This window comes from Rhincodon typus, chromosome 10, assembly GCF_021869965.1.
Source record: "Rhincodon typus isolate 14 chromosome 10, sRhiTyp1.1, whole genome shotgun sequence".
NCBI classification, from domain to species: Eukaryota; Metazoa; Chordata; class Chondrichthyes; order Orectolobiformes; family Rhincodontidae; genus Rhincodon; species Rhincodon typus.
In genome coordinates, this window is record NC_063341.1 from 76,793,974 (window position 1) to 76,820,364 (window position 26,391).

Sequence of the window (26,391 nt, forward strand, 5' to 3'; positions counted from 1 at the left end):
CAGCAACACTTGGAATGGAGCATTGGGATGGGAGCTCCTATCTTTCCTCATGTGCTGCAGCTCCTCTCTCTACCCCCTGCTCGGTTTTTGTCTGCTCGGTTGTGGGAATTGGGAGAAATTCTCCTCTTTAGGATGTTCATTCCTTCCCTCCTCGGGGATGGCCTGGCTTCGGCTAGGAAAGAGAGTGTCCCTCCCAGCCAGGCTCCAGCCCCACTCCGGATCCTGGGGGATCCAGGCTGGACAAGGCTCGTTGACACAAGCCAAGGATCAGGTCCAGGCTGAGTGCGGCTCGGGGTCAGGGGAAGCTGGGCCAGCTCAGAGGCGGAGAAGATCCTATTGTCTACAATCCAGATGGGAAAGTGTGAAGCTTGCTATAGTTACAGCCTGTGTGAAACAGGAGCCTCCGGAAGACTAAGCAGTGCAAAGATATTTTAACAAGGGCAGAAACTATTTCTGTTAAACTGTGTCCCTGATGTACAGCCTCTAAAATGAAGTGTGCTCCACGCTGACAGTTTAATCCCATGGTTCAGGATTGCAGTCCTGAAAACTGACCCAAAGACTTTTTAATAATACTTTTGTACGTACATGGTGTGTGGACATCATCACCTGGCATTTACTTCCCATACTTCGTTGCCCTTGAGAAGGTGGTGCTGGGCTGCCTTCTTGGACCACCACAATCCATTTGCTGTAGATTGACACACAATGCTCTTACGGAGGGAGTTCTAGGATTTTGACCCAGTGACTCTAAAGCAATTGTGATATAATAGAAAGTCAGGATGGTGAGTGGCTTGGAGGGGAACTTGCAGGTGGTGGTGTTCCCATGTATCTGCTGGCCTTGTCATTCTAAATGTAAGTGGTCATGGGTTTGGAATGTGCTGTCGGAGGAGCCTTGGTGAATTTCTGCAGTGCATCTTGTAGATAGTACAGACTGCTGCCACTGAGCGTCCACAATGGAGTACTGAACGTGGTAAGTCCCCTCAAGCCCGCTGGTTTGTCCTGGATGGTGTCAAGCTTTTTGAGCATTGTTGGAGCTGCACTCAAGTGGGGAGTATTCCATCACACTCCTGACTTCTGCCGTGTAGATGATGGACACTTCTGGAGAGTCAGGAGGTGAGTTCCTAACAACAGAATTCATAGCTTTGACCTGCTTTTGTATGGCTTGTCCAGTTTCAGGTCAAAGGTATCTCCCAGGATGGTGATAGTGGGGGATTCAGCAATGGTAATACCACTGAATTATAAGGTATGATGGTTAGATTCTCTCTTCTTGGCGACAGTCACTGTCTGGCCTATATGTGCCATGAATGTAAACGCAACAACGTTTAAATACTATTTTTAAAAATGTTTCTCTGAGATGTAAACTTGTAAATGATGCGTGATCTTACTATGACAGCTCAATACCATGGTTCAGGATTGCTGTTTTGACAGAATATTGACCTTGGAACACCAGTTAAGAATCTTGGGGTCACATAATAAAATTGTGATTTCACCTCACCTTTGTAAAACTTGAGATTCTGGTGTGGATTAAAGTGAATACAATTTAGCAGATCCTAGAACAAACCATGGTGTAAAATGACAATGTAACTGTTTAGTAGTTGCTGAGGTTAGTATTCACTTCAGTGTAATGTTGCAAAGTGGAGAGTATGGACACAAATGATTCAGCAAATGACCTACAGGCTCAATCTGTTCGTGATCCCATTCCTGATCTGTTAATGGGGGGTATAATGTTATTGATTGAAGATAGATTGATTTTTGTTTCATGTCATTTCTTTGATTGACTGTTTTATTTTTGTACCAGGTTGTTGTCTTTGATAGTGGAGGAATGGATTGGAAACAATATGACTGGTCAAAGGTCACGACTATTGTTGCCTTTGGAAAGTATGACCGTGAGCTATTGTGTCATGCTCATGCAAATAATGTTCGCGTTGTCCTGAAAGGTAACTAATTTTATCACAAAAAATTACATCAGAGCACTTCAAGTCATTCATGTCTGCTATGATCACATGTGTTTTTATTCTGCAAGTATGGTTGACCCCAAACATGCGAGTCTCCTCCTGAACTATAAAATCTGGTTGCAACCTGCTGGACCAAGTGGGAGATACTTAAAATAAATGTCAAGATACTGTTAAAAAGCTATTGTTTATCTTCTCCTTTGCCTCTGTCCATTCATAGATTTGCTGGGGGCTGTCTCAGGAAATAAAGATTTTCAATAGCTCAAAGGACCATGATATAAATGTACACTAACAGTGCTTCAAACTGAAACAGTAAAATCCTCTATGGTTTAGAAGTGTAGGAGGATAATACATTTATTCAAAAATTTTATACGAGGAGTGGGGCAACGTGTATTTACAAAGATGATTTGAGTTATAAAGGAAGGCTGGATAGGCTGGGACTTTTTCACTGGAGCACAGGAAGTTGAGAGATGATCTTACAGAAGTTAGTAAAATCATGACAGATATTGATAGGGTTAATGGCAGGTGTCTTTTCCCTAGGATGACGAATTTCAAGACTAGGGGGCATATTTTTAAGGTGAGAGGCAAGAGATTTAGGAAATACATGGGGGCAAATTTTTTACACATAGAATTGTTCGCGTGTAGAATGAACTGCCTGAGGAAGTGATGGATGTGGGCACAGTTACAACATTTAAAAGACACTTAGATAAGTACATGAATAGGAAAGGTTGGGAGGAATACGGGCTAGGAGCAGGCAGGTGGGATTAGTTTAGTTTGGGATTTTGTTCAGCTTGGACTGGTTGGACCGAAGGGTTTGTTTCTGTGTTGTCTGACTCTATGGCTCTGTGATTCTATCTAATGCCAGGCTCATTATGACTGTCTTGTAAAGGAACATGCAGCGTACACATTTTTCTTTGTTATTCTAATTTGTCTTCCCCTAACATTCCATAAATTCCTCCCCCAACTCTGATACAACAGTTGCAAATTACTCTGCACAGTATATTAAAAACTTCACAATGACACATCTTTTCTATCTGCAAAGCATTACTTCCCATTGTCGAATTTTTCCACACATTTGCACTGCATGTTTCCACTTCCTCTGTACATGTTAATAATGGAAAATGTCTCTCTAAATTTGTTCGACAGTATTGCAGCCTCCCTAGTTTGTCTCTTCCAGTTTAGATTGCCATTAAGTAATATGAGATCAAAATCTTATGCAAAAACAAGAAATTTCACAATGGGAATTAATTCCATCTGAATGATCTATATGAACTATCCTTCATGTTTAATTTTGCTTTTATACCTACATTGACTCCTGAGTGGCCTTTATTCATAATTCCAGGAGATTGGCCACTACTTTTATTTTGCTTTTCTCCTGTCAAGCCTGTTGGTCTTTGCCGGGTTTGTGAGCACTGAGAGACAGGAGTGGTTTGATGTGAATAATTGCTTTTAAATTCATTCATGGGATGTGGGCATTGCTGGCTATGAAGGTATTCTTGTCCATATTAAATTGGCTAGGCAGTCGCAAAGAATCAACCCCATTGCTGTGGCTAATGAGAATACTAGAAGTGCATTAATGGGAAAGTTGTATGAGATAAAAAGGAATAGAAAGATAATTGGATAAGTTAAGACATTGGGAAGAGGGTTGAATGCTCAGATAATACTGGTTAATTCTGAGCAAATACTCTGCCTATTAAAATTAATAGATGGATAATCATGGTCTATGGTTTGCATAGTTTCTCAATGTTGAAAGATGGGAAATGTTACAAACTTGTCACACCTCATTGGGATCGTACCCTGGATTGTGCCCTGCTACTCCTGGAGTCACAACAACAGTTATAGATTTTATAAAAGTATGCAAAATTCCCCAAGTTACCTGTATTTTAGATCAATATTGAACACAAATTACTATTTATTTCAAACAAATAGATTTCAGCTACAGGTTAGCAATTATGAACGACTGGCTTTTAACTTTACAGGTTTAAACTCTAAGCCCCTTATAAACTCCCCCTATATACCAATACAGTCAGACACAGACAGAGAAACATGTCTGAGTGTCATGGGCAGAGGGAAGTATTAGAAAGGCAGTTCTGAGGCCCCAGTTCCACGATTTTCTAAGATGGGCCTTCTGGCTTGTCAGGACTTGCCATTCCTCAATCTCTCTACGCTGGGTGCTTTCACCTGTTTGCAAGAGGTACAGAGTGACTGGTTTACAACTTATAAAGTCTCTGACTTAATGGTTAAAAGCCATAGCTTACAACAATGGATGAGGGGAAGTAAAATAGCTTTTTATCAGACTTGGGGTGTTTTACTGCTCCTTCTTTTCTGGAGGTCCAGTGGCTCCTGCCTAAATATTCACACCCACAGCTACCTGGGAACCAATTACATAGTTGTTAGCAGGCAAAAGGCCTTTGTCATCAAAATGGGGTCAGCATTCCCAGACCAGTCCGTGACTTGTTGCCAGCTAAAAAGCTTTTGTACATACCCCTTGGCTCGAGCTCATCTACAGCTAGACTTCCCTCAGTGCTTGAACAGCAGCTGTGCAAACAACACTTGCAATGAGTGTCAGGCTACTTGCATTTTAAAAATACAGCAATCCCTTCTTTCCATGTGGAGGCGATAGCCTAGCGGTATTGCTGCTGGATTGTTAATCCAGAGACCCAGGTAATATGCAGAGGACCTGAGTTTGAATCCTGCCACAGCACATGATGGAATTTGAATTCCATATTCATCTGGAATTAAGAGTCTAATGATGACCATGAATCCATTGTCATTGGAAAAATCCATCTGGTTCACTAATGTCCTTTAGGGAAGGAAACTGCTATCCTTACCTTGTCTGGCCTATATGTGACTTCAGACCCACAGCAATGTGGTTGACTCTTAACTGCCCTCTGGGCAAACAGGGATGGGCAATAAATGCTGGCCTAGCCAGCGATACACTCATCCCATGAATGAATAAAAAACGCTTGTTTTTTAAAGAAGCTCCTTTTCCCTTTCAGGTTATAACTAAAAATGCAGAAATATAAAAAGATATGGCCTTTACAAACTGTTACAATAAAGCTTCCTCTTAACTGTTGTGAGGTTACAAAGAAATTAGCCACAGTCTAAAGTATGGAGTCAGATAAGTTGAGCCATTTGTTAGAGAAGCTCATTTGAATATCTCGGTGGCCATGGTGTGGAATACATAGACACAGGTGACATGATGTGCAAATTCCCATTGGAAAGCAACAGAACATTACTGTCTTGTAGGTCAGAAGATTAGGTTTACTTTGGGACTTTGGACTTAGTGCAGTACTGAGGGAGTGCTGCATTGCTAAATTGGCTGCATTTCTGATGAAACACTGAACACTGCATTTTGAGGTGAATGTAGATGACCCCAATGGCACAATTTGATGAAGAATGGGAAGTTCTTAGGGTGTCTGAGACAACATTCGTTCTTCACCCAGCACCGACAAAACAACAAACTGATCCTTCTTGGTTCCTAACTTGCTATTTGTGCCCCTTTATTGGGATAAATAGATGCCACATCTGCTTACAAAACATCAGTCATCACATTGCTGTCATCACATTGCTCTGAAGGAGATTCTTAGGCTGCGAGAGGCACTATGTAAATGCAGCTTCCAGGGAGATCTTCCTTGACTACTATTTAAGAACAAGAACAAAGGACAGTACAGCACAAGAACAGGCCCCTTGGCCCTCCAAATCTGTGCTGACGCATGTCTTTCTAAACTAAAAACCTTTTACGTCTACACAGTCTGTATCCCTCTAATCTCTGCTTATTCATGTGTCTGTCAAGATGCCTCTTCTATGTTGCTATTCTATTTGCTTTTACCACCTTCTCGGGCAGCACATTCCACGCACTTAATACTCTCTGTGTAAAAAACCGTGCCTCTCACATCTCTTTTAAACATTCCTCCTTTTACTTTAAACTATGTCCCCTAATAATTGACATTTCTACCCTGGAAAAAGACCCCGATTATCCATTCTATCCGTGCCAAGTTCTATCTATTTGCAGTTCTTTAAGTTGTGTAAATGATGCTAAATAAATAAAGGGCATCGGTTAGCTTTGATGGCTGGTCAGTGATGCCGAAAGTGTAGGTTCAATCATGGGGCAGCATGGTGGCTCAGTGATTAGCACTGCTGCCTCACTCTGCCCTTGGGTGACTTGGTGGAGTTAGCATGCTCTCCCCGTGTTTGCGTAGGTTTCCTCTAGGTGCTACGGTTTCCTCCCACAGTCCAAAGATGTGCAGGCTAGGTGGATTGGCCATGCTAAATTGCCTGTAGTGTTTAGGGATGTGTAGATTAGGTGGGTTATAGGGGTACGGGTCTGGGTGGGATGCTCTGAGGGTCACTGTGGACTTGCTGGGCCAAATGGCCTGTTACCAAACAGCAGGGATTCTATGATTTCCTGCACCGGCTGAGGTTACCATAAAGGACTCTCCTTCTCATACTCACTCCTCACCTTAGATATGGCGACCCTCAGGTTAAACCAACACCAGTTGTCTCTCTGTAATTCGTGAGCAGTCCTATTGTCTAGTTAGACTATGTTGACTTTATCTTATAAATACTCGCTGCTTTTTCTTTACACTTCAGCAACTATAACGCAGCAGAACTGGATAAATCAAAAGAAGCGAGAAACTTGGATCAAAAAAAAAGTGCTGCTAGCAAGAAAGCATTTTATGGATGGCATCAATTTGGAAATGTGGGATGTCCTTAAACCTGGATCTGAAAGTTATCATGCACTATCCTACTTGGTTCAGGAAACTGCACACATCTTCCATCGTGAAATACCAGGATCTCAGGTAAAAGAGCCAATACTTTGATGTGGTTTCCAATTAATTTCTGGATAAGTGAAATTATATCTGGCTGCTGTTTGTTATTGCATTGTCACAGTACAAGGCTGCTTGGATTAGACGGTTTAGTCTGAAATAGCTTAAACTGAATTTTCAGCAGATTAGCCTCCACAGTTCAGAATTATACAAACAAATTGAAGCCCAGCATCCTGGGATGGAATGAGTGAAACCATAACTTTCACACAAGAATGATACAGCACAGAAAGAGGCCATTTGGTCCACTGTGCCTGTATCTGTACTTTGAGGATTATTTATTCTACTTTCACTGTTACAATTGCAGCTGCCACTAACAGAACAGAGAGATTTGGGAAGTCTTGTGCATAAATCACAAAAAGTTAGCATCCAAGTTCAGCAGTTATTACAGAAGGCAAATGGAATGTCGACCTTTATTTCAAAGGGAATTGAGTATAAACATAGGATGTCTTTGCTAAAATTATACAAGGCATTAGTTAGACCATCTGTTCTGAGGAAGGTCTCTCGACCCGAAACGTTAACTCTGATTCTCTCCACAGATGCTGCCAGACCTGCTGAGCTTTTCCAGCAATTTCTGTTTGTAAATCTGTCATTATTTATACCACAGTTGGAATACTGTGAACAGCTTCAGTTACCATATCTAATGAAAGATATACTGACATTGGAGGCAGTCTAGAGAAGGTTTCATGGGCTGATGCCAGGTATGGAGGGACTCTTATGAGGAGAGTTCGAATAAATTGGCATGTACTGATTGGAGTTTAGAAGACTGAGAAGTGACCTTATTAAAACATATAAGATTCGTAGGAAGACGTGACAGGGTAGATGTGACAAGGTTGTTTCCACCTGTGGGAGAGTCTAGGACCAGAGGGCATCGTCTCAGAATAAGCAGTTGTCAATTTTGGACCAATATGGGGGAGCTTTTTTTCTCAGAGGGTAGTGAATCTGTGGAATTCTTTGCTGCAGAGGGCTGTCGAGGCTGGATCATTAAATATATTCATGCTGAGATGGACAGTTTTAATCTGTAAGGGCATCAAGATTTGTGAGGAAAACGGAGTTGAGGATATCTACAAAAGGTTCAATGTGCAAAATGTTTTGATAATGTCAATGAGGAGAAAGCGTAGCCAGTAGTTTGTGGGTTAGTAACCAGAGAACACAGCTCTTAGGTAATTACCAAATGAACTAGAGAATAGAAAAGATTTGTTTTGAAGTGAGCTGGTATGATCCAGAATGTTCAGCCCAAAAGGATGTTGCCGTAAGACATAAGAGCAAAATCAGGCCATTCAGCCCATCAAGTGTGCTCTGCCGTTCAGTGAGCTCGTGGCTGATTCCTCCTTATCTCTGTTTTAACTGTGTGACCCCTTATTCTGAGATGATGCCCTCTGGTCTTAGATTCTCTCACAATGGGAAACAACCTTTCAGCATCCACCTGCCCTGTTCAATTCTCTGTGGTTGAAAATGGCTATTGCCTGGCAGATTACTTGGCACTTGGTGGGATGCATCTTGTAGATGGTATACACTGCTGCAACTGCGCATGATGGTGAAGAGAGTGAATAGAAACAACTGTGGTAGGGTGGCCATCAATTTGGCTGCTTCATATTGGGGAGTTTTGAGGAACCTAACTCAATCAGGCATGAGGAAAATTATCCATCACATCCCTGATGTGTGCTTCTTAGGTGGTGTGACAGGCTTTGTAGAGCCAGGAGATAAGTTACCACAGATTTCACAGCCTCTGATCTGCTTTTGTAGCCACTGTATATTTTTTATTCAATCACAGGATGTGGGTGTTGCTGACTGGGCCAGAATTTATTGCCCATCCCTAATTTTCCTTCAAAAGGCGGTGGTGAGTTGCTTTCTGAACTGCTGCAGCTTATGTGATGTAGGACTACTCATAATGCCATGAGGGAGGGAAATTCCAGGATTTTGACCCAGTGACAGTGAAGGCACAGCAATATATTTCCAAGTCAGGATGGTGAGTAGATTGGAGGGTTATCTGGCAGGGGGTGATGTTCCATGTGTCTGCTCCCTTTGTCCTTCTTGATGGAAGTAGTCATGGGTTTGGAAGATGCTGTCTAAGGATCTTTGGTGAATTTCTGCAGTGCATCTTGTGGATAGTACACACTGCTGTTACTGAGCATCAGTGGTGGATAGAGTGGATTTTTGTCGATGTGGTGTCAATCAAGTGGGTTGCTTTGTCCTGGATGGCATTGAGCTTCTTGAGTGTTGTTGGGGCTGCACCCATCCAGGGCAAGTGGGGTGTATTCCATCACACTCTGACTTGTGCCCTGTCAATGGTGGACAGGCTTTGGGGAGTCAGGAGGTGAGTTACTCACTGTAGCATTCCTAGCCTGTGACCTGCTCTTGGAGTCCTGCAGTGAGTAACTCAGATTCATTTCATCTCATACCCTTAGGAGAAATTAATTTCTTATTATCTTTCTATTTTAGGTCACATTTAACGTACCCTGGTCTCCGCATTGTGAAATTGGTCGATGTTATGATTATGTAGCAATTGCAAATTCCTGTGACTTCTTACATGTGATGTCATTTGACATAGAACGTAGAGCACTGGGTGATTGTCTTGCAAAGCCAAATGCTCCCTATAACCAGACATTAGCAGGTATGTATGATATCGATTTCTGGTTCAGGGTCTACCTGCCCGATGTCAATGTTGATCTAAAACTGTCATTAATTTATCCCTCTTTAGGTCTTTCAGCTTATATCAATCTAGGTATTGATTCCAAGAAACTCATAATCGGAGTTCCCTGGTATGGTTATGATTATACTTGCCAGCGCTTCCTTGAGGTAAGGTTAAAATTATTAGTTTGCTTTGCACAAGAAATCAGAAGTCCGATCATCTATAATTTATCCCTGTGATGCATTAGCTGTTCAATTAAGGCATCTACTTGTATTTTGGAATAGTCTATTCTGTTTTATGTTGGCTAACTTGCTTTCATGAAAATGTAGAAAATAGGAAGGAGTAGGCTATTTGGCCCCTCAAGTCTGCTCTGCCATTAATAAGGTCATGGCCAATTTATTCATTCACGGGATGAGGGCGTCGCTGGCCAGGCAGCATTTATTGCCCATCCCCAATTGCGCAGAGGGCACTTAAAAGTCAACCACATTGCTGTGGGTCTGGAGTCACATGTAGGCCAGACCAGGTAAGGATGGCAGTTTCCTTCCCTAAAGGACATGAGTGAACCAGGTGGGTTTTTTCCCAACAATCAGCAAAGGTCATCATTAGACTCTTAATTCCAGATATTTTATTGAATTCAAATTCCATCATCTGCCGTGGCAGGATTCAAACCTGGTCTCCATGACATTATCTGGGATTTGTTCACAGCACGGTGGTTCAGTGGTTTGCGCTGTTGGATTAACAGCCCAGCGATAATACCACTACATCATCACCTTCCCTGTGTAATGCAATCATGCAATTCAGTACCTTGTTCCATTTTCTCCCCATACGCTTTGACCCCTTTAGCCCTAAGATCCATATCTAACTTCTTCTTGAAAATTCCTAATGTTTTCAAAACCTTGCTTCCTTTTCCATTAAAATTTCTAGCACTTTTCGATATTTACATTACACTAATTTTTCAGTTGTATCCATTTGACTCCAAAATTGAATGAATGAATGATTTTATTGTCATGTGCATTTTGCAATGAGAAAAGTAGTAAAGTACAGTGAAAAGCTTTTCCAGTGTTGCCACGATCTGGCACCATTGTGAATAGTTTTAAGAATTAGAAAAAAAAATATAACTTAAAGAATGCTTATTGATTCCAGAAAACTCAGAGTAGGAGTTCTATGTTATGGTTATGACCATCCTTGCCAGCACTTCTTTGAGGCAAAAAAGGAGTGTAGCTAACTTATCTGTAACTGTTCAGCCAGGGCATTTAGATGTTGAAACAGCCCAATAGTTTGCCCTTTTCAGTTTCCTTGTAGACTACTTCAGTAAAGTTTTTCTGTTTATTTTGAGTGAATTGGTGGCCACCAGAGAGTTTAGAAGAACTAAGCAGGTAGTACAGGAGTTACAGGAGAGAACTTTTTTAATGAAAGTATGGGCTGCTCAGGGGAGTGCAATAGGGGCCTCATAGGGAGTTCACGGAAAATCTGGAAGATGTAGAGTGACCGGCAATTTGAGAGGGGAAAAGATACTGTTCACTGGTTCGCTAATGTGCGTTATGAAGGGAAAGGGCAGGAAAGTGGATGTGAGCCACGATACTATCGTATGGCAGAACAGGCTCGAGGTGCTGAATGGCCTACTCCTGTTCCTGTATCTTCTGGCCCTGTGGTCTTAATTCTGCCATCCTTCCCTGCCATGTCCTACATGTGACTCTAGTCCCCCAAAATGATCTCAGCAAGCCATTTAGGTTCAAGGGCAATGAGGAATGGGTAACAAATGCTGATCTTGCCAGTGACACCCAAATAAAATTGTAGATTCATAGAGTGCTGACAGTGTGGAAGCAGGCTATTTGGCCCATCGTAGCCACACTGACTCTCTGAAGAGCATCCCATCCAGATCCACCCTATCCTTGTAATGCCACATTTCCCATGGCCAACCCACCTATCCTGCACATCCTTGGACCGTGGGAGGAAACTGGAGCACCGGAGGGAACCCACACAGACATGGGGAGAATGTGCAAACTTCACACAGACGGTCACCTGAGGGTGGAATCGAACCCAGGTCCCTGGCACTATGAGGCAACAGCGCAAACACTGAACCATCGTGCCGTGAACAAATCCCATGACCAAGTAAAGACGAAAAAGCGTTTCTGTATGTGCAGGCAAAAATCTGAATGGTGTGTTACCTCCCTACCTCCTGGGTAAAGGAGGTCACTCAAAGGCAGCTAGTGGTTGACAGCTAGCGGTTATGGCCATATTATGATAAATTATCTTCATGGAAAGAAGCACATGGTCTTGCAGTCCAAAGTTTAGGGAGACAACTAGCATGCAGGACCACAAAGGGAATCATCTTTGGATGAAAGGGAGATAATGGCCTATGGTATTATCGCTAGACTATCAATCCAGAAACTCAACTAATGTTCTGGGGACCTTGGTTCAAATCCTGCTATAGTAGATGGTGGCATTCAAATCTAATAAAAAATTTGGAATTAAGGGCCCACAATGATCACAAATGTATTGCAAATTGTGGTGGGAGGGGGGATGAAAAACCCATTTGGTTCACTTATGTCCTTTAGGGAAGGAAATCTGCCATCCTCACCTGGTCTTTCCAACATGTGACTCAAGATCCACAACAATGTGGTTGACTCTTAACCACCTTCTGAGCAATTAGGGATGGGCAGTAAATGCTGGCTTAGCCAGCGACGCCCTCATCCTATCAATGAATAATTTAAAAAGATCTCCCAGTACCACTCACAGTAAATATAGAAAACGGAGGAATAATGTATAGATGGCAGGAGGTGCCAGTGGGATGGTTGTAGATTTGTAGGACCTTTGGGATAGGTTCTAGAGGAAATTAAGCCTTTAAAGGCTGGATGGATTATACCTGAACAGAACTGGGGCTTATTCAGTATGGGCTGTTTGCTAATTCTAGAGGAAGGTTTAAAATAATTTGGCAAGGGTTTGGGAATGAGTAGATAATTACTCGATGTACTGTAATGAGATGTCAGTCTTTCCATAAGACCAGGATAGAATTAGGCCATTAGGCCCATCACGTCTGCTCCATCATTCAATCCTGGCTGATATGTTTCTCAATCCTATTCTCCTGCCTTCTGCCCATAATCCTTAATACTTTCACTAATCAATAACCCATCTATCTCTGCCATAAATACATTCAATGATTTGGCCTCCAAAGTCCTCTGTGACAATAAGTTCCACAGATTCATTATCCTTTAGCTGAAGAAATTCTTCCTCAACTCAACGCTAAAGGGTTGTTCCTTCACTCTGAGGCTCTTGGGTCCTAGTCTCTCCTACTAGTGGAAACATCTTCTCCACATCCATTCTATCCAGGTCCCTCAGAATTCTGTAAGTTTCAATCAGATCCACTTCGTCCTTCTAAACTCCATCAAGTACAGGCCCAGAATCCTCAACCAATCCTTATATGACAATCCCTTAATCCTCAGCATCATTCTTGTATACCTCCTCTGGACACCCTCCAATACCAGAGCATCCTTCCTTACATACAGCTTACAAAACTGCTCACAATATTCCAAATGCAGTCCGACCAGAGCCTGAGACAGCCTCAGCAGTACATCTCTGCTGTTGTATTCTAACCCTTTTGAATTGCCTTCCCAACTGCCAACTGAACCTGCATGTTAACCTTAAGAGAACCCTGAACTAGTCCTCCCTAGTCTCTTTGAGCTTCAGATTTTTTTTTATTTATTTGTGGGATATGGGCGTCACTGGCTGGCCAGATTTCTTAGCCATCCCTAGTTGCCCTTGAGAAGGTGGTGCTGAGCTGCTTTCTTGAACCGCTGCAGTCCTCCTGCTGTGGGTTGACTCACAATGCTCTTAGGGAGGGAATTCCAGGATTTTGACCCAGCATCACTGAAGGAACAGCGATATATTTCCAAGTCAGGATGGTGAGTGACTTGGAGGGAAACTTGGAGGTGGTGGTGTTCCCATATTGTCTACTGTCCTTGTCCTTCTCGATGGAAGAGGTCGTGGGTTTGGAAGGTGCTGTCTGAGGATCTTTGGTGAATTTCTGCAGCGCATCTTGTAGATAGTACACACTGCTGTTACTGAATGTTGGTGGTGGAGGGAGTGGATGCTTGTGGATGTAGTGCCAATCAAGCGGCTGCTTTGTCCTGAATGGTGTCAAACTTCTTAAGTGTTGTTGGGGCTGCACCCATCCAGGCAAGTGGGGAGTATTCCATCACACTCCTGACTTGTGCCTTGTAGATGGTGGACAGGCTTTGGGGAGTGAAGAGGTGAGTTACTCACCACAGTATTCCCAGCTTCTGTTCTCAGGAAAGGTCACCGGACCTGAAACGTTAACTCTGTTTTCTCCTCCACAGATGCTGCCAGACCTGCTGAGCTTTTCCAGCAATTTTGTTTTTATTCCTAGCTTCTGGCCTGCTTTTATAGCCACTGCGTTTATGTGGTGAGTTCAGTTGAGTTTCTGGTCAATGATAACCCCCAGGATGTTCATAATGAAGGATTTAGTGATGGAAACACCATTGAATGTAAAGATGGTGGTTAGATTGTCTCTTATTGGCGATGGTCATAGCCTGGCATTTGTGTGACACGAATGTCATCAAGCCTGCATATTGTCCAGATCTTGTTGCATTTGAACACAGACTGCTTCAGTATCTGAGGAGTCACGAATGGTGTTGAACATTGTGCAATCATTGTCGAACATCGAACACTGACCTTATGATGGAGGGAAGGTCAGTGATGAAGCAGCTGAAGATAGTTGGGCTGAGGACACTCACCCTGAGCAACTCCTGAAGAGATGTCCTGGAGCTGAGATGACTGACCTCCAACAACCACGACCATCTCCCTATGTGTCAGGTATAACTCCAACAACGGAGATGATTTGCCCCCTGATATCCATTGATTGCAGTTTTGCCAGGGCTCCTTGATGCCACAATCGGTCGAATGCAGCCTAAATGTCAAGGGCTGTCACTCTCACCTCACCTCTGGAATTCAGCTCTTTTGTCCATGTTTGAACCAGGGCTGTAATGAGGTCAGGAGCTGAGTGGCCCTGGCAGAACCCAAACTGGGCATCACTCAGCAGGCTATTGCTGAGCAGGTGCTGCTTGATAGCGCTGTTAGTGACACCTTCCATCACTTTCCTGATGATCAAGAGGAGACTGATGGGGCGGTAATTGGCCGGGTTGGATTTGTCCTGCTTTTTGTGTACAGGACATACTTGGGCAATTTTCCACATTGTCGGGTAGATACCAGTGTTGTAACTGTACTGGAACAGCTTGGCTCGGGGAGCGGCAAGTTCTGGAGCACATGTCTTCAGTGCTATTGCCGGAATGTTGTCAGGGCCAGTAGCTTTCACAGTATCCAGTGTCTCCGACCGTTTCTTGATATCACGTGGAGTGAATCAAATTGGCTGAAGACTGGTACCTGTAATGCTGGGGACCACTGGAGGAGGCCGAGATGGATCATCCACTCAGCACTTCTGGCTGAAGGTTGCTGCGAATGCTTCAGCCTTACCTTTTGCCCTGATGTGCTGGGTCTTCCATCATTGAGGATGGGGATATTTGTGGAGCCTCCTCCTCCAGTGAGTTGTTTAATTGTCCACCACCATTCACAACTGGATGTGGTAGGACTGCAGAGCTTAGATCTGATCCGTTGGTTGTGGGATCACTTAGCTCTGTCTATCACTTGCTGCTTTCGCTGTTTGGCGTGCAAGTAATCACCAGGTTGATTCCTCATCTTCAGGTATGCCTGATGCTGCTCCTGGCATGCCCTCCTACACTCTCCATTATAGAACATAGAACATAGAACATTACAGCGCAGTACAGGCCCTTCGGCCCTCGATGTTGCGCCGACCTGTGAAACCAATCTGAAGCCCATCTAACCTAAACTATTCCATTATCATCCATATGTTTATCCAATGACCATTTAAATGCCCTTAAAGTGGGCGAGTCTACTATTTTTGCAGGCAGGGCATTCCACGCCCTTACTACTCTCTGAGTAAAGAACCAACCTCTGACATCTGTCCTATATCTATCACCCCTCAATTTAAAGCTATGTCCCCTCGTGCTAGCCATCACCATCCGAGGAAAAAGGCTCCCACTGTCCACCCTGTCTAATCCTCTGATCATCTTGTATGTCTCTATCAAGTCACCTCTTAACCTTCTTCTCTCTAACGAAAACAGCCTCAAGACCCTCAGCCTTTCCTCATAAGACCTTCCCTCCATACCAGGCAACATCCTGGTAAATCTCCTCTGCACCCTTTCCAATGCTTCCACATCCTTCCTATAATGCGGTGACCAGAACTGTACGCAATACTCCAAGTGCGGCCGCACCAGAGTTTCGTACAGCTGCAATATGACCTCATGGCTCCGAAACTCAATCCCTCTACCAATAAAACCTAACGTACTGTACGCCTTCTTAACAACGCTATCAACCTGGGTGGCAACTTTCAGTGATCTATGCACATGGACACCGAGATCTTTCTGCTCATCCACACTACCAAGAATCTTACCATTAGCCCAGTACTCTGTATTCCTGTTACTCCTTCCAAAGTGAATCACCTCACACTTTTCCGCATTAAACTCCATTTGCCACCTCTCAGCCCAGCTCTGCAGCTTATCTATGTCCCTCTGTAACCTGCAACATCCTTCCGCACTATCCACAACTCCACCAACTTTGGTGTCATCCGCAAATTTACTAACCCATCCTTCTACGCCCTCATCCAGGTCATTTATAAAAATGACAAACAGCAGTGGCCCCAAAACAGATCCTTGAGGTACACCACTAGTAACTGAACTCCAGGATGAACATTTCCCATCAACCATCACCCTCTGTCTTCTTACAGCTAGCCAATTTCTGATCCAAACCGCTAAATCACCCTCAATCCCATGCCTCTGTATTTTCTGCAATAGCCTACCATGGGGAACCTTATCAAACGCTTTACTGAAATCCATATACACCACATCAACCGCTTTACCCTCATCCACCTGTTTGGTCACCTTCTCGAAGAACTCAATAAGGTTTGTGAGGCACGACCTACCCTTCACAAAACCGTGTTGACTATCCCTAATCAAATTATTCCTTTCTAGATGATTATAAATCCTATCTCTTATAATCCTTTCCAACACTTTACCCACAACTGAAGTAAGGCTCACTGGTCTATAATTACCAGGGTTGTCTCTACTCCCCTTCTTGAACAAGGGGACAACATTTGCTAGTCTCCAGTCTTCTGGCACTATTCCTGAAGACAATGACGACATAAAGATCAAAGCCAAAGGCTCTGCAATCTCCTCTCTAGCTTCCCAGAGAATCCTAGGATAAATCCCATCTGGCCCAGGGGACTTATCTATTTTCACACCTTCCAGAATTGCTAACACCTCCTCCTTATGAACCTCAATCCCATCTAGTCTAATAGACTGTATCTCAGTATTCTCCTCGACTACATTGTATTTTTCCCATGTGAATACTGACGAAAAATATTCATTTAGCACCTCTCCTATCTCTTCGGACTCCACGCACAACTTCCCACTACTGTCCTTGACCGGCCTCAATCTTACGCTAGTCATTCTTTTATTCCTGACATACCAATAGAAAGCTTTAGGGTTTTCCTTGATCCTACCTGCTAAAGACGTCTCATGTCCCCTCCTGGCTCTTTTTAGCTCTCTTTTTAGGTCCTTCCTGGCTAACTTGTAACTCTCAAGCGCCCTAACTGAGCCTTCACGCCTCATCTCTACATAAGCCTCGTTCTTCCTCTTGACAAGAGATTCAACTTCTTTAGTAAACCACGGTTCCCTCGCTCGACCACTTCCTCCCTGCCTGACAGGTACATACTTCTCAAGGACACGCAGTAGCTGTTCCTTGAACAAGCTCCACATTTCAATTGTGCCCAGCCCCTGCAGTTTCCTTCTCCATCCTATGCATCCTAAATCTTGCCTCATCGCCTCATAATTGCCTTTCCCCAGCTATAACTCTTGCCCTGAGTTACATACCGATCCCTTTCCATCGCTAAAGTAAACGTAACCAAATTGTGGTCACTATCACCAAAGTGCTCACCTACCTCCAAATCTAACACCTGGCCTGGTTCATTACCCAGTACCAAATCCAATGTGGCCTCGCCTCTTGTTGGCCTATCTACATACTGTGTCAGGAAACCCTCCTGCACACATTGGACAAAAACTGACCCATCTGAAGTACTCGAACTATAGCGTTTCCAGTCAATATTTGGAAAGTTAAAGTTCCCCATAACAACTACCCTGTTACTTTCGCTCCTATCCAGAATCATCTTTGCAATCTTTTCCTCTACATCTCTGGAACTTTTTGGAGGCCTATAGAAAACTCCCAACAGGGTGACCTCTCCTTTCCTGGTTCTAACCTCAGCCCATACTACCTCAGTAGACGAGTTGTCGTCAAATGTCCTTTCTGCCACCGTAATACTGTCCTTGACTAACAATGCCACACCTCCCCCTCTTTTACCACCTTCCCTGATCTTACTGAAACATCTAAACCCCGGAACCTGCAACAACCATTCCTGTCCCTGCTCTATCCATGTCTCCGAAATGGCCACAACATCGAAGTCCCAGGTACCAACCCATGCTGCAAGTTCGCTCACCTTATTCCGGATGCTCCTGGCATTGAAGTAGACACACTTTAAACCACCTTCCTGCCTGCCGGTACACTCCTGCGACCTTGAAACCTTATTTATGACCTCACTACTCTCAACCTCCTGTACACTGCAGCTACAATTCAGGTTCCCACCCCCCTGTTGAATTAGTTTAAACCCTCCCGAAGAGCATTAGCAAATTTCCCCCCCAGGATATTGGTACCCCTCTGGTTCAGGTGTAGATCATCCCATTTGTAGAGGTCCCACCTACCCCAGAATGAGCCCCGATTATCCAGGTATCTGAATCCCTCCCTCCTGCACCATCCCTGTAGCCACGTGTTCAACTGCTCTCTCTCCCTATTCCTCGCCTCGCTAGCACGTGGCACGGGTAACAAACCAGAGATAACAACTCTGTTTGTTCTAGCTCTAAGCTTCCACCCTAGCTCCTTGAATTTCTGCCTTACGTCCCCATCCCTTTTCCTACCTATGTCGTTGGTGCCTATGTGGACCACGACTTGGGGCTGCTCCCCCTCCCCCTTAAGGATCCCGAAAACACGATCGGAGACATCACGGACCCTGGCACCTGGGAGGCAACACACCAACCGCGAGTCTCTCTCGTTCCCACAGAATCTCCTATCTGTCCCCCTAACTATGGAGTCCCCAGTGACTAATGCTCTCCTCCTCTCCCCCCTTCCCTTCTGAGCAACAGGGACAGACTCTGTGCCAGAGACCTGTACCCCATGGCTTACCCCTGGTAAGTCGTCCCCCCCAACAGTATCCAAAACGGTATACTTGTTTTTAAGGGGAATGGCCACAGGGGATCCCTGCACTGTCTGCCTGTTCCCTTTCCGTCCCCTGACTGTAACCCATCTACTTTTTTCCTGTACCTGAGGTGTGACTACCTCCCCGTAACTCCTCTCAATTACCCCTCAGCCTCCCGAATGATCCGAAGTTCATCCAGCTCCAGTTCCCTAACACGGTTTCCAAGGAGCTGGAGTTGGGTGCACTTCCCGCAGATGAAGTAAATGGGGACACTAGTGGTGACCCTTACCTCCCACATTCTACAGGAGGAGCATACAACTGCCCTAACTTCCATTCCCACTGTTCTGAATTCCCAAACAGACAAATTAAAAAAAAATACTAGTAGCCTTACCAAATCAGCGCTCAGAACCTTTTTTTTGGTTAGAGGAGGAGGATGGGTGGGAGACACTACCTAGGTAGTGTTTCGGGTAAAGCAACCGCCCAAATATATTACCTCACTTACTCCAAAAATTGAGTCACGCGAGGTAAGACTTTTATAACCGAAAAGCTCACCTTCCCAGGCTGCCCTCGCGCTTCCTCCCGGACTCCCGCCGCTGAAACAACTGAAAACCAGGGTTGATCCCCAGCTTGATGGTAATGGTTGTGTGGGGGATATGCTGGGCCATGGGGTTACTTCTGCTGCTGTTCATGGCCCACAGCACCTCATGGATGCTCAGTCTTGAGTTGCTAGATCTGTGTGAAGTCTGTCCCATTTAGCACGGTGATAGTGCCACACAACATGATGGAAGTTATTCTCAATGTGAAGGTGGGACTTCATCTCCACAAGGACTGTGCAATGGTCACTCTTAACCGATACTGTCATGGACACATACAACTGTAGCTGGCAGATTGGTAAGGATGAGGTCAAGTATCTTTTTCCCTCTTGTTGGTTCCTCACCACCTGCTGCAGACCCAGTCTAGCAGCTATGTCCTTTAGGACCCGACCAGCTCGATCAGTAGTCCTGCTGCCGAGCCACTCTTGGTGATGGTCAGTGAAATTCCCCACCCAGAATACATTTTGTGCCTTTGTCAGCCTCAGTGCTTCCTCTAAGTGTTGTTCAACATGGAGGAGTACTGATTCATCAGCTGAGGGAGGACAGTATGTGGTAATCAGCAGGAGGTTTCCTTGCCCATGTTTAACCTGAAGCCATGAGACTTCATGGGGTCCAGAGTCAATGTTGAGGATTCCCAGAGCAACTCCCTCCCGCTGTATCCCACTGTGCCCCCACCTCTTGCTGGGTCTGTCCTGCTGGTGAGACAGGACATATCCAGGGATGGTGATGGTGGTGTCTGGGTCATTGTCTGTAAGGTATGATTCTGTATGACTCTGCCAGGCTGTTGCTTGACTGGTTCGTGGGACAGCTCTCCCAATTTTGTTACTAGCCCACAGATGTTAATGAGGAGGACTTTGCAGGGTCAACAGGGCTGTTTCTGCCGTTGTCTCTTCTGGTGCTGAGGTCGATGCCAGGTGCTATGTCCGGTTTAATTTCTTTGAGACTTTGTCGCGATTTGCACAACTGAGTGACTTGCTAGGCCATTTCAGAGGGCAGCTGAGAGTCAACCGCATTGCTGTGGGTCTGGAGTCAAATGTAGGCCAGACCAGGTAAGGATGACAGTTTCCTTCCCTGAAGGACATTAGTGAACCAGATGGGTTTTTCCAACAATCATCAATGATTTCATGGTGATCAGTAGATTCTTAATTTCAATTTTTTTGAAGTTCTGAAGCCTTTCACCATTCAGAAAATAGTTCATACCTCTATCATTCTTTTGTATTTCATCTGCCACTTCTTTGCCCATTCTCCTAGCCCCTCTCCGAGTCCTTCTTTAGAAATGATATGCCTTTTAATATCTTTAATTGTCTCGCATGGTCTTTTAATTTGTAAACTAATCATACTGTTTCTGCATTTTTGAAGGGGCCAGAGGAACTCTATTCACAAGATGTTGTCCCTCTTTTTGTACTTCTCAGGCTGGTAGATGTGATTTGACAGTATTTCGTTTGAGTAAATCCAGTTGTAGCTTTCGAGCTAGTCGTTGGATTTCATACAAGGAAATCATGAGGCGCCTGCCGAAATCACTTAGTGGCAGATACTGGGATGATGACCATAAAGCCCCCTACTATATCTACATGGTAAGATTATCCATCAATCAAAGCAATGTGGAGGCTGTGCATTTCAATGTGATTTGTAGAATGTGAACATTGCAGTGTTTCATTTCTTTTATTCATTCGTGGTACGTGGGCAATGGCTGGCTGGAATAACATTTGTTGCCCATCCCTAAATGCCCCGGAAGAAGGTGGTGGTCAACGGCTTTTCTGAACTGCTGCAGTCCATGGGATGGAAGGACACCTCGAGAGCTGTTAGCGAGGGAGTTCCAAAATATTGAACCAGGCACAGTGAAGTAACAGAGAAATTGAGTGGACAAGGAAAGAATGATATTATTGGCATCATTGAGTCATTGAGGTCTACAGCACAGAAAAAGGTCCTTCAGCCCATCACATCTATGCCTGTCAAAATCGACCATCTGATTATTCTAATCCCTTTTACATCACTTGGCCTATAGCTTTGTATACCTTGGCTTCCTAGACTTTAAGATCTAGAACTCCCTTTCTTATCCTCTCTATTTTTCCTTCCATCTGTAATGCACATCTTCATACATAACTGTTCGATCAAGCATTTGGTTACATGTCCTAGTAGAACATAGAACAATACAGCACAGGAACAGGCCCTTCAGGCCACAATATTATGCCGAACATGACGCCAAATTAAACTAATCCCTTCTGCCTGCCCTTGGTCCATATCACTCCATTCCTTGCATATTCATGTGCTTATCTAAAAGTCTCTTGAACACCCCTGTTGTATCTGACTCCACCACCATTCCTGGCAGCACGTTCTGCATTCTTACCACTTTCTGGGTAAAAAATTTGCCTCTCATACCTTGATAAAATGTGGAGCTGGAGACGTATAGCAGGTCAGATAGCATCTGAGGAGGATGAAGGGTCCTGACCTGAAACATCAGCTTTCCTGCTCCTCTGATGCTGCTTGGCCTGCTGTGTTCATCCTGCTCTGCACCTTGTTATCTCAGATTCTCCAGCATTGGCAGTTCCCACTATCTCTGAACCAAGTTGTTCTTGCCTCTCTTTGTAGGTCCTACCCTCTAATCCAGGCAGCATCCTTGTAAATCTCTTTTGCACCTCTCCAAAGCCTCAACAACCTTCCTGTATGGTGGCAACCAGAACTGAACGCAAGTGTGGCCTAACCAAAGTCTTATGAAACTGCAACATGACATCCTGACTCTTGTACTCAATTCCGTGAGCAATAAAGACAAACATGCCATACATCTTCTTTACCATCCTATCTACTTGCGTGGCCACTTTCAGGGAGCTATAGACTTGAACCCCAAAATCCTTCTGCACATCAATGCTGTTCAGGGTCCTACCATTAACTATATACTTTTCCCTAAAATTTGATCTCCCAAAGTGCAGCACCTCATACTAACCCGGATTAAACTCCATCTGCCATTTCTCCACCCATATCTGCAACTGTTCTATATCCCATCGTATCCTTTGACAACCTCCTACACAATCCAGCACTCTACCAATCTTTGTATCGTCTGCAAATTTACTAACCCACCCATCTATGTTTTCATCCAAGTCATTTATATATATCACAAACAGCAGAGGTCCCAGTTCGGATCCCTGAGGAACACCACTAGTCATGGACCTCTAGCCAGAAAAATATCCTTCCACCATTACCTCTGCCTTCTAAGGGAAAGCCAATTCTGAATCCATGCGACCAAGTCACTGGGGATTCCATGAATCTTAATCTTCTGGAATAAGCCTACCATAAGGGACCTTGTCAAAAGCCTTACTAAAATCCATGTCGACAACATTCACTGCTCTACCATCAGCGATCACCTTTGTGGCTTCCTCGAAAAATTCAATCAAGTTAGTCAGAAATGACCTGCCCTGCACAAAGCCATTCTGACTGTTCCTAATTAGGCCATGCTTTTCCGAATGTACATGAATCCTATCCCTAAGAATTCTCTCCAATAGCTTCCTAACCACCGATGTGAGACTCACCGGTCCATACTTTCCTGGATTGTCCCTATTTTCCTTCTTGAACAGAGGAACAACATTAGCTACTCAACAGTCTGCCAGCACCTCTCCAATGGCTAATGAGGATCCAAAAATCTTGGTCAAGTCCCCAGCAATCTCCTCCCTTGCCTCTCTCAGTAACCTGGGCTAGATACCATCAGGCCCTGGGGACTTATCAAACTTAATGCTCTTCAAGAGCCCCAACACCACTTCTTTGTTGATCTCAAAATGCCGTAGCATATTAGCATGCTCCACGCAAATCTCACTATCCTCCATATCCTTCTCCTGAATGAATACTGATGCAAAGTACTCATTTAGGATCTCACCCACATTCTCTGCCTCCAAGCACAAGTTCCCTCCATTATCCTTGAGTGGTGCTACCTTTTCCCTAGTTATCCTCTTGTTTTTAATGTATGTATAGAATGCCTTGGGATTCTCTTTAACCTGACTTGCCAAGGTTATTTCATGGCTCCTTCCCGCTCTCCTAATTCCCTGCTTAAGTTCTTTCCTATTTTCCTTATATTCCTCACGGGCTCTATCCGATTTTAACTTCTTACCCTTACATATGCTTTTTTCCTTTTGACTAAATTTATAACCTCCCTCGTTATCCAATGGTCCCTTACCTTGCCCTCCTTATCCTTCCTCCTTACTGGAACATGATGGTCTTGAACTCTCCACAGCAGGTCTTTAAACAGTTCCCACATGTCAAATGTGGACTTGTCTGGTAACAGCTCCTCCCAATTAACACTCCCTAGCTCCTGCCTAATACTGAAGTAATTTGCCCTCCCCTAACTTAATATCTTTCGGCAAGGTCCTGAATTATCCTTACTCGTACCTATCTTAAAACTTAAGGAGAAAGTAATAACTACAGATGCTGGAGTCAGAGATAGCACTTCTTCAGAAAAGGGTCCGCACCCGAAACGTCAGCTTTCCTGTTCCTCTGATGCTGCCTGGCCTGCTGTGTTCCTCCAGCTCCACACTGTGTTAGCTCCTAAAACTTAAGGAGTTGTGATCACTGTATCCAAAATGGTCTCTCACTGAAAGGTCAGTCACCTGGCCAGGCTCATTAGCCAATACAAGGTCCAGTATGGCCCCTCCTTTAGTTGGACTGTCCACATACTGTTCCAAGAAACCCTCTTGGACGCACTTCACAAATTCTGCCCCATCTAAGCCTCTTGCTCTAAGGGAGTCCCAGTCAATATTGGGAGATGTTAAAGTCACCCACTATGATAACTCTGTTTTTATTGCATCTTTCCATAGTCTGCCTACACTTTTGTTCCTCCATTCTTGGTGGCTGTTTGGGGAGGTGGGAGGGCTATATTATAATCCAGTCAGAGTGACTGCACCCATCTTATTTTTGAGCTCTGTCCATATTGCCTCAGTGGATGAACCCTCCAGAATGTCCCCTTTGGAGTGCAGATGTAACATTCTCCCTGATTAGTAAGGCAACTCCTCCACCTCTTTTACTCGTCTAAAACAACAAAACCCTGGAACGTTTGGCAGCCAGTCCTGTCCCTTTCTCGACCAAGTCTCTGTCATGGCCACAACATCATAGTCCCATGAACTGATCCAGGCTCAAGCTCATCTGCCTTACCTTTAATACTCCTTGCATTGAAATAATCACACTTCAGCCCATTAGTACTGTTGTGTTCATTTACCTGTCATTTCTTTCTGATTTACTGGTCCTAAGATCTACCTTCCCCTCAATCCCTCCACTTGCTGACCTGCTGCTCTGGTTCCCAAGCCCCCTGCCACTCTAGTTTAAATCTTTCTGAATAGCACTAGTGAACGTCTCCTTAAGGTATCTTGATATCAGGTTTTGACAGATAATGTTCTGAGAAGCACTATAGTATATTACTATATAAAGGCACTGTACGAATGCAGATTGTTTTGTTCTTAAAACAAGGCTAAAGAATGTCCTTGAACTGGACTGGGTTTTCATCCTTGAGCTAGGTAGGCTGGGCACCATGAATCCTTGAAGAACTGGTCAGACTCTCTTCACAAAAACCGGGGGGGGGGGAGGGGGATACAACAGTATGCCTGGGGGGGGGGGGGTCGTGGGGTTGGCAGTGGGAGGGCATGTGGAAATGCCCATCCCCATGGGACCAGGACTGCATGCCATAGGCTTATGACTTGCACCAGCACACACTCCTTATCCTGATGCTGGTGCCAGGAATCCCGGAATCATGGGGGCAGATTGACCCCAACTGCATGAAAATCAGCCAAAAGTTGTGTAGAACATAATAAAAACCAAAAGAACTGCAGATGCTGTAAATCAGGAACAAAAACAAAGTTGCTGGAAAAGCTCAGCAGGTCTGGCAGCATCTGTGAAGGAGAAAACAGAGTTAACGTTTTGGGTCTGGTGACCCTTCCTCACTGGTCTGTAATTCTCTGTTCTGAGGAAGGGTCACCGGGCCCGAAACGTTAACTCTTTCTCCTTCACAGATGCTGCCAGACCTGCTGAGCTTTTCCAGCAGCTTTGTTTTTGTGTAGAACATACGTGCTTGACACAACCGAAAATGTGTCACTCAGTAAATATCATTGTTATGTAATTATTTGAAATTTGTCAGGCAAGTGGCTAATTCATTCAAATGAACATTATTTTAACAGCATTAGCAACTTATTCAATTTTTTGTACTCTATTTCCAATTCCAGGCGAATACTTTCATTACCTTTGTCAATTTTAGTAATTTAAAGAATTTAAAAAGTTGACATTTATTCTCATTCAAGATCTTGTGACCACAATGGAGAATTAGTCACTATTGTTTTCGAATGTTACTTTCTGATTTTATTTCTAAAACTGTAACTGTACAAAAAGCATATTGCAGGATACTACAGTACTAGGTATTTTTAATTAAACTGTTCAGAAATGTTATGATACACCTCAGTAGCAAATGAACCTGGTCTTCTGGCTCAGAGGAGGAGACACTACCATTGCACTGCAAGATGCTTCACTACAGTACACATAAGATCACAGCGGCTTTCATAATCTGTTACGAAGGAGAGTTTTTTTTATTCACTCATGGGATGTGAGTATTGCTGGCTAGGCCAGCATTTGTTGCCTAAGGCTACCCTATGTAACTCTTGTTGGCTTTTTTTTTCCTACAGGTTAATAATACACACCATGAGGTTTGGTATGATGATCCAGATAGCATTTCGTTGAAGTCATCTATTGTGAAGAAATTAAAACTGCGTGGCATCAGTGCTTGGATTGGAAATTTCCTAAACTATAGTGAAAACCCCACAGTAGTAGCACAGACGGAAGAGATGTGGCGTGCCTTGAATCCCAAATGAGCAAAGTGTCAAATTGAAATCATCTTTGATCCACATAAGATGAATCTTTCATTTTACAACTGAACACAGCTTTTAAAAAAAGGCATAGATCCAGGGAACAACATTAATATTTTCTCTGATCAATGATATTGTTAGCCAATATGGATGATAATGGAATAGTTTAGGTTAGATGGGCTTCAGATTGGGTTCACAGATCGGCGCAACATCGAGGGCCGAAGGGC

The 26,391-nt window shown here is 44.0% G+C and overlaps 1 protein-coding gene across 1 annotated transcript in view; it reads left to right on the top strand.

Annotated features, from left to right (window-relative positions):
- Positions 1-26,170, top strand: part of LOC109916200 (di-N-acetylchitobiase-like) — a 75,536-nt gene extending 49,366 nt beyond the window's left edge. Inside the window, exons 2-7 of the mRNA XM_048601559.1 lie at positions 1,796-1,934; positions 6,543-6,751; positions 9,218-9,389; positions 9,477-9,574; positions 20,750-20,911; positions 25,985-26,170. Coding sequence (XP_048457516.1) covers positions 1,796-1,934; positions 6,543-6,751; positions 9,218-9,389; positions 9,477-9,574; positions 20,750-20,911; positions 25,985-26,170 — 966 coding nt within the window. The remainder of the gene's footprint in view (positions 1-1,795; positions 1,935-6,542; positions 6,752-9,217; positions 9,390-9,476; positions 9,575-20,749; positions 20,912-25,984) is intronic.
- The last annotated feature ends 221 nt before the right edge of the window (positions 26,171-26,391 follow it).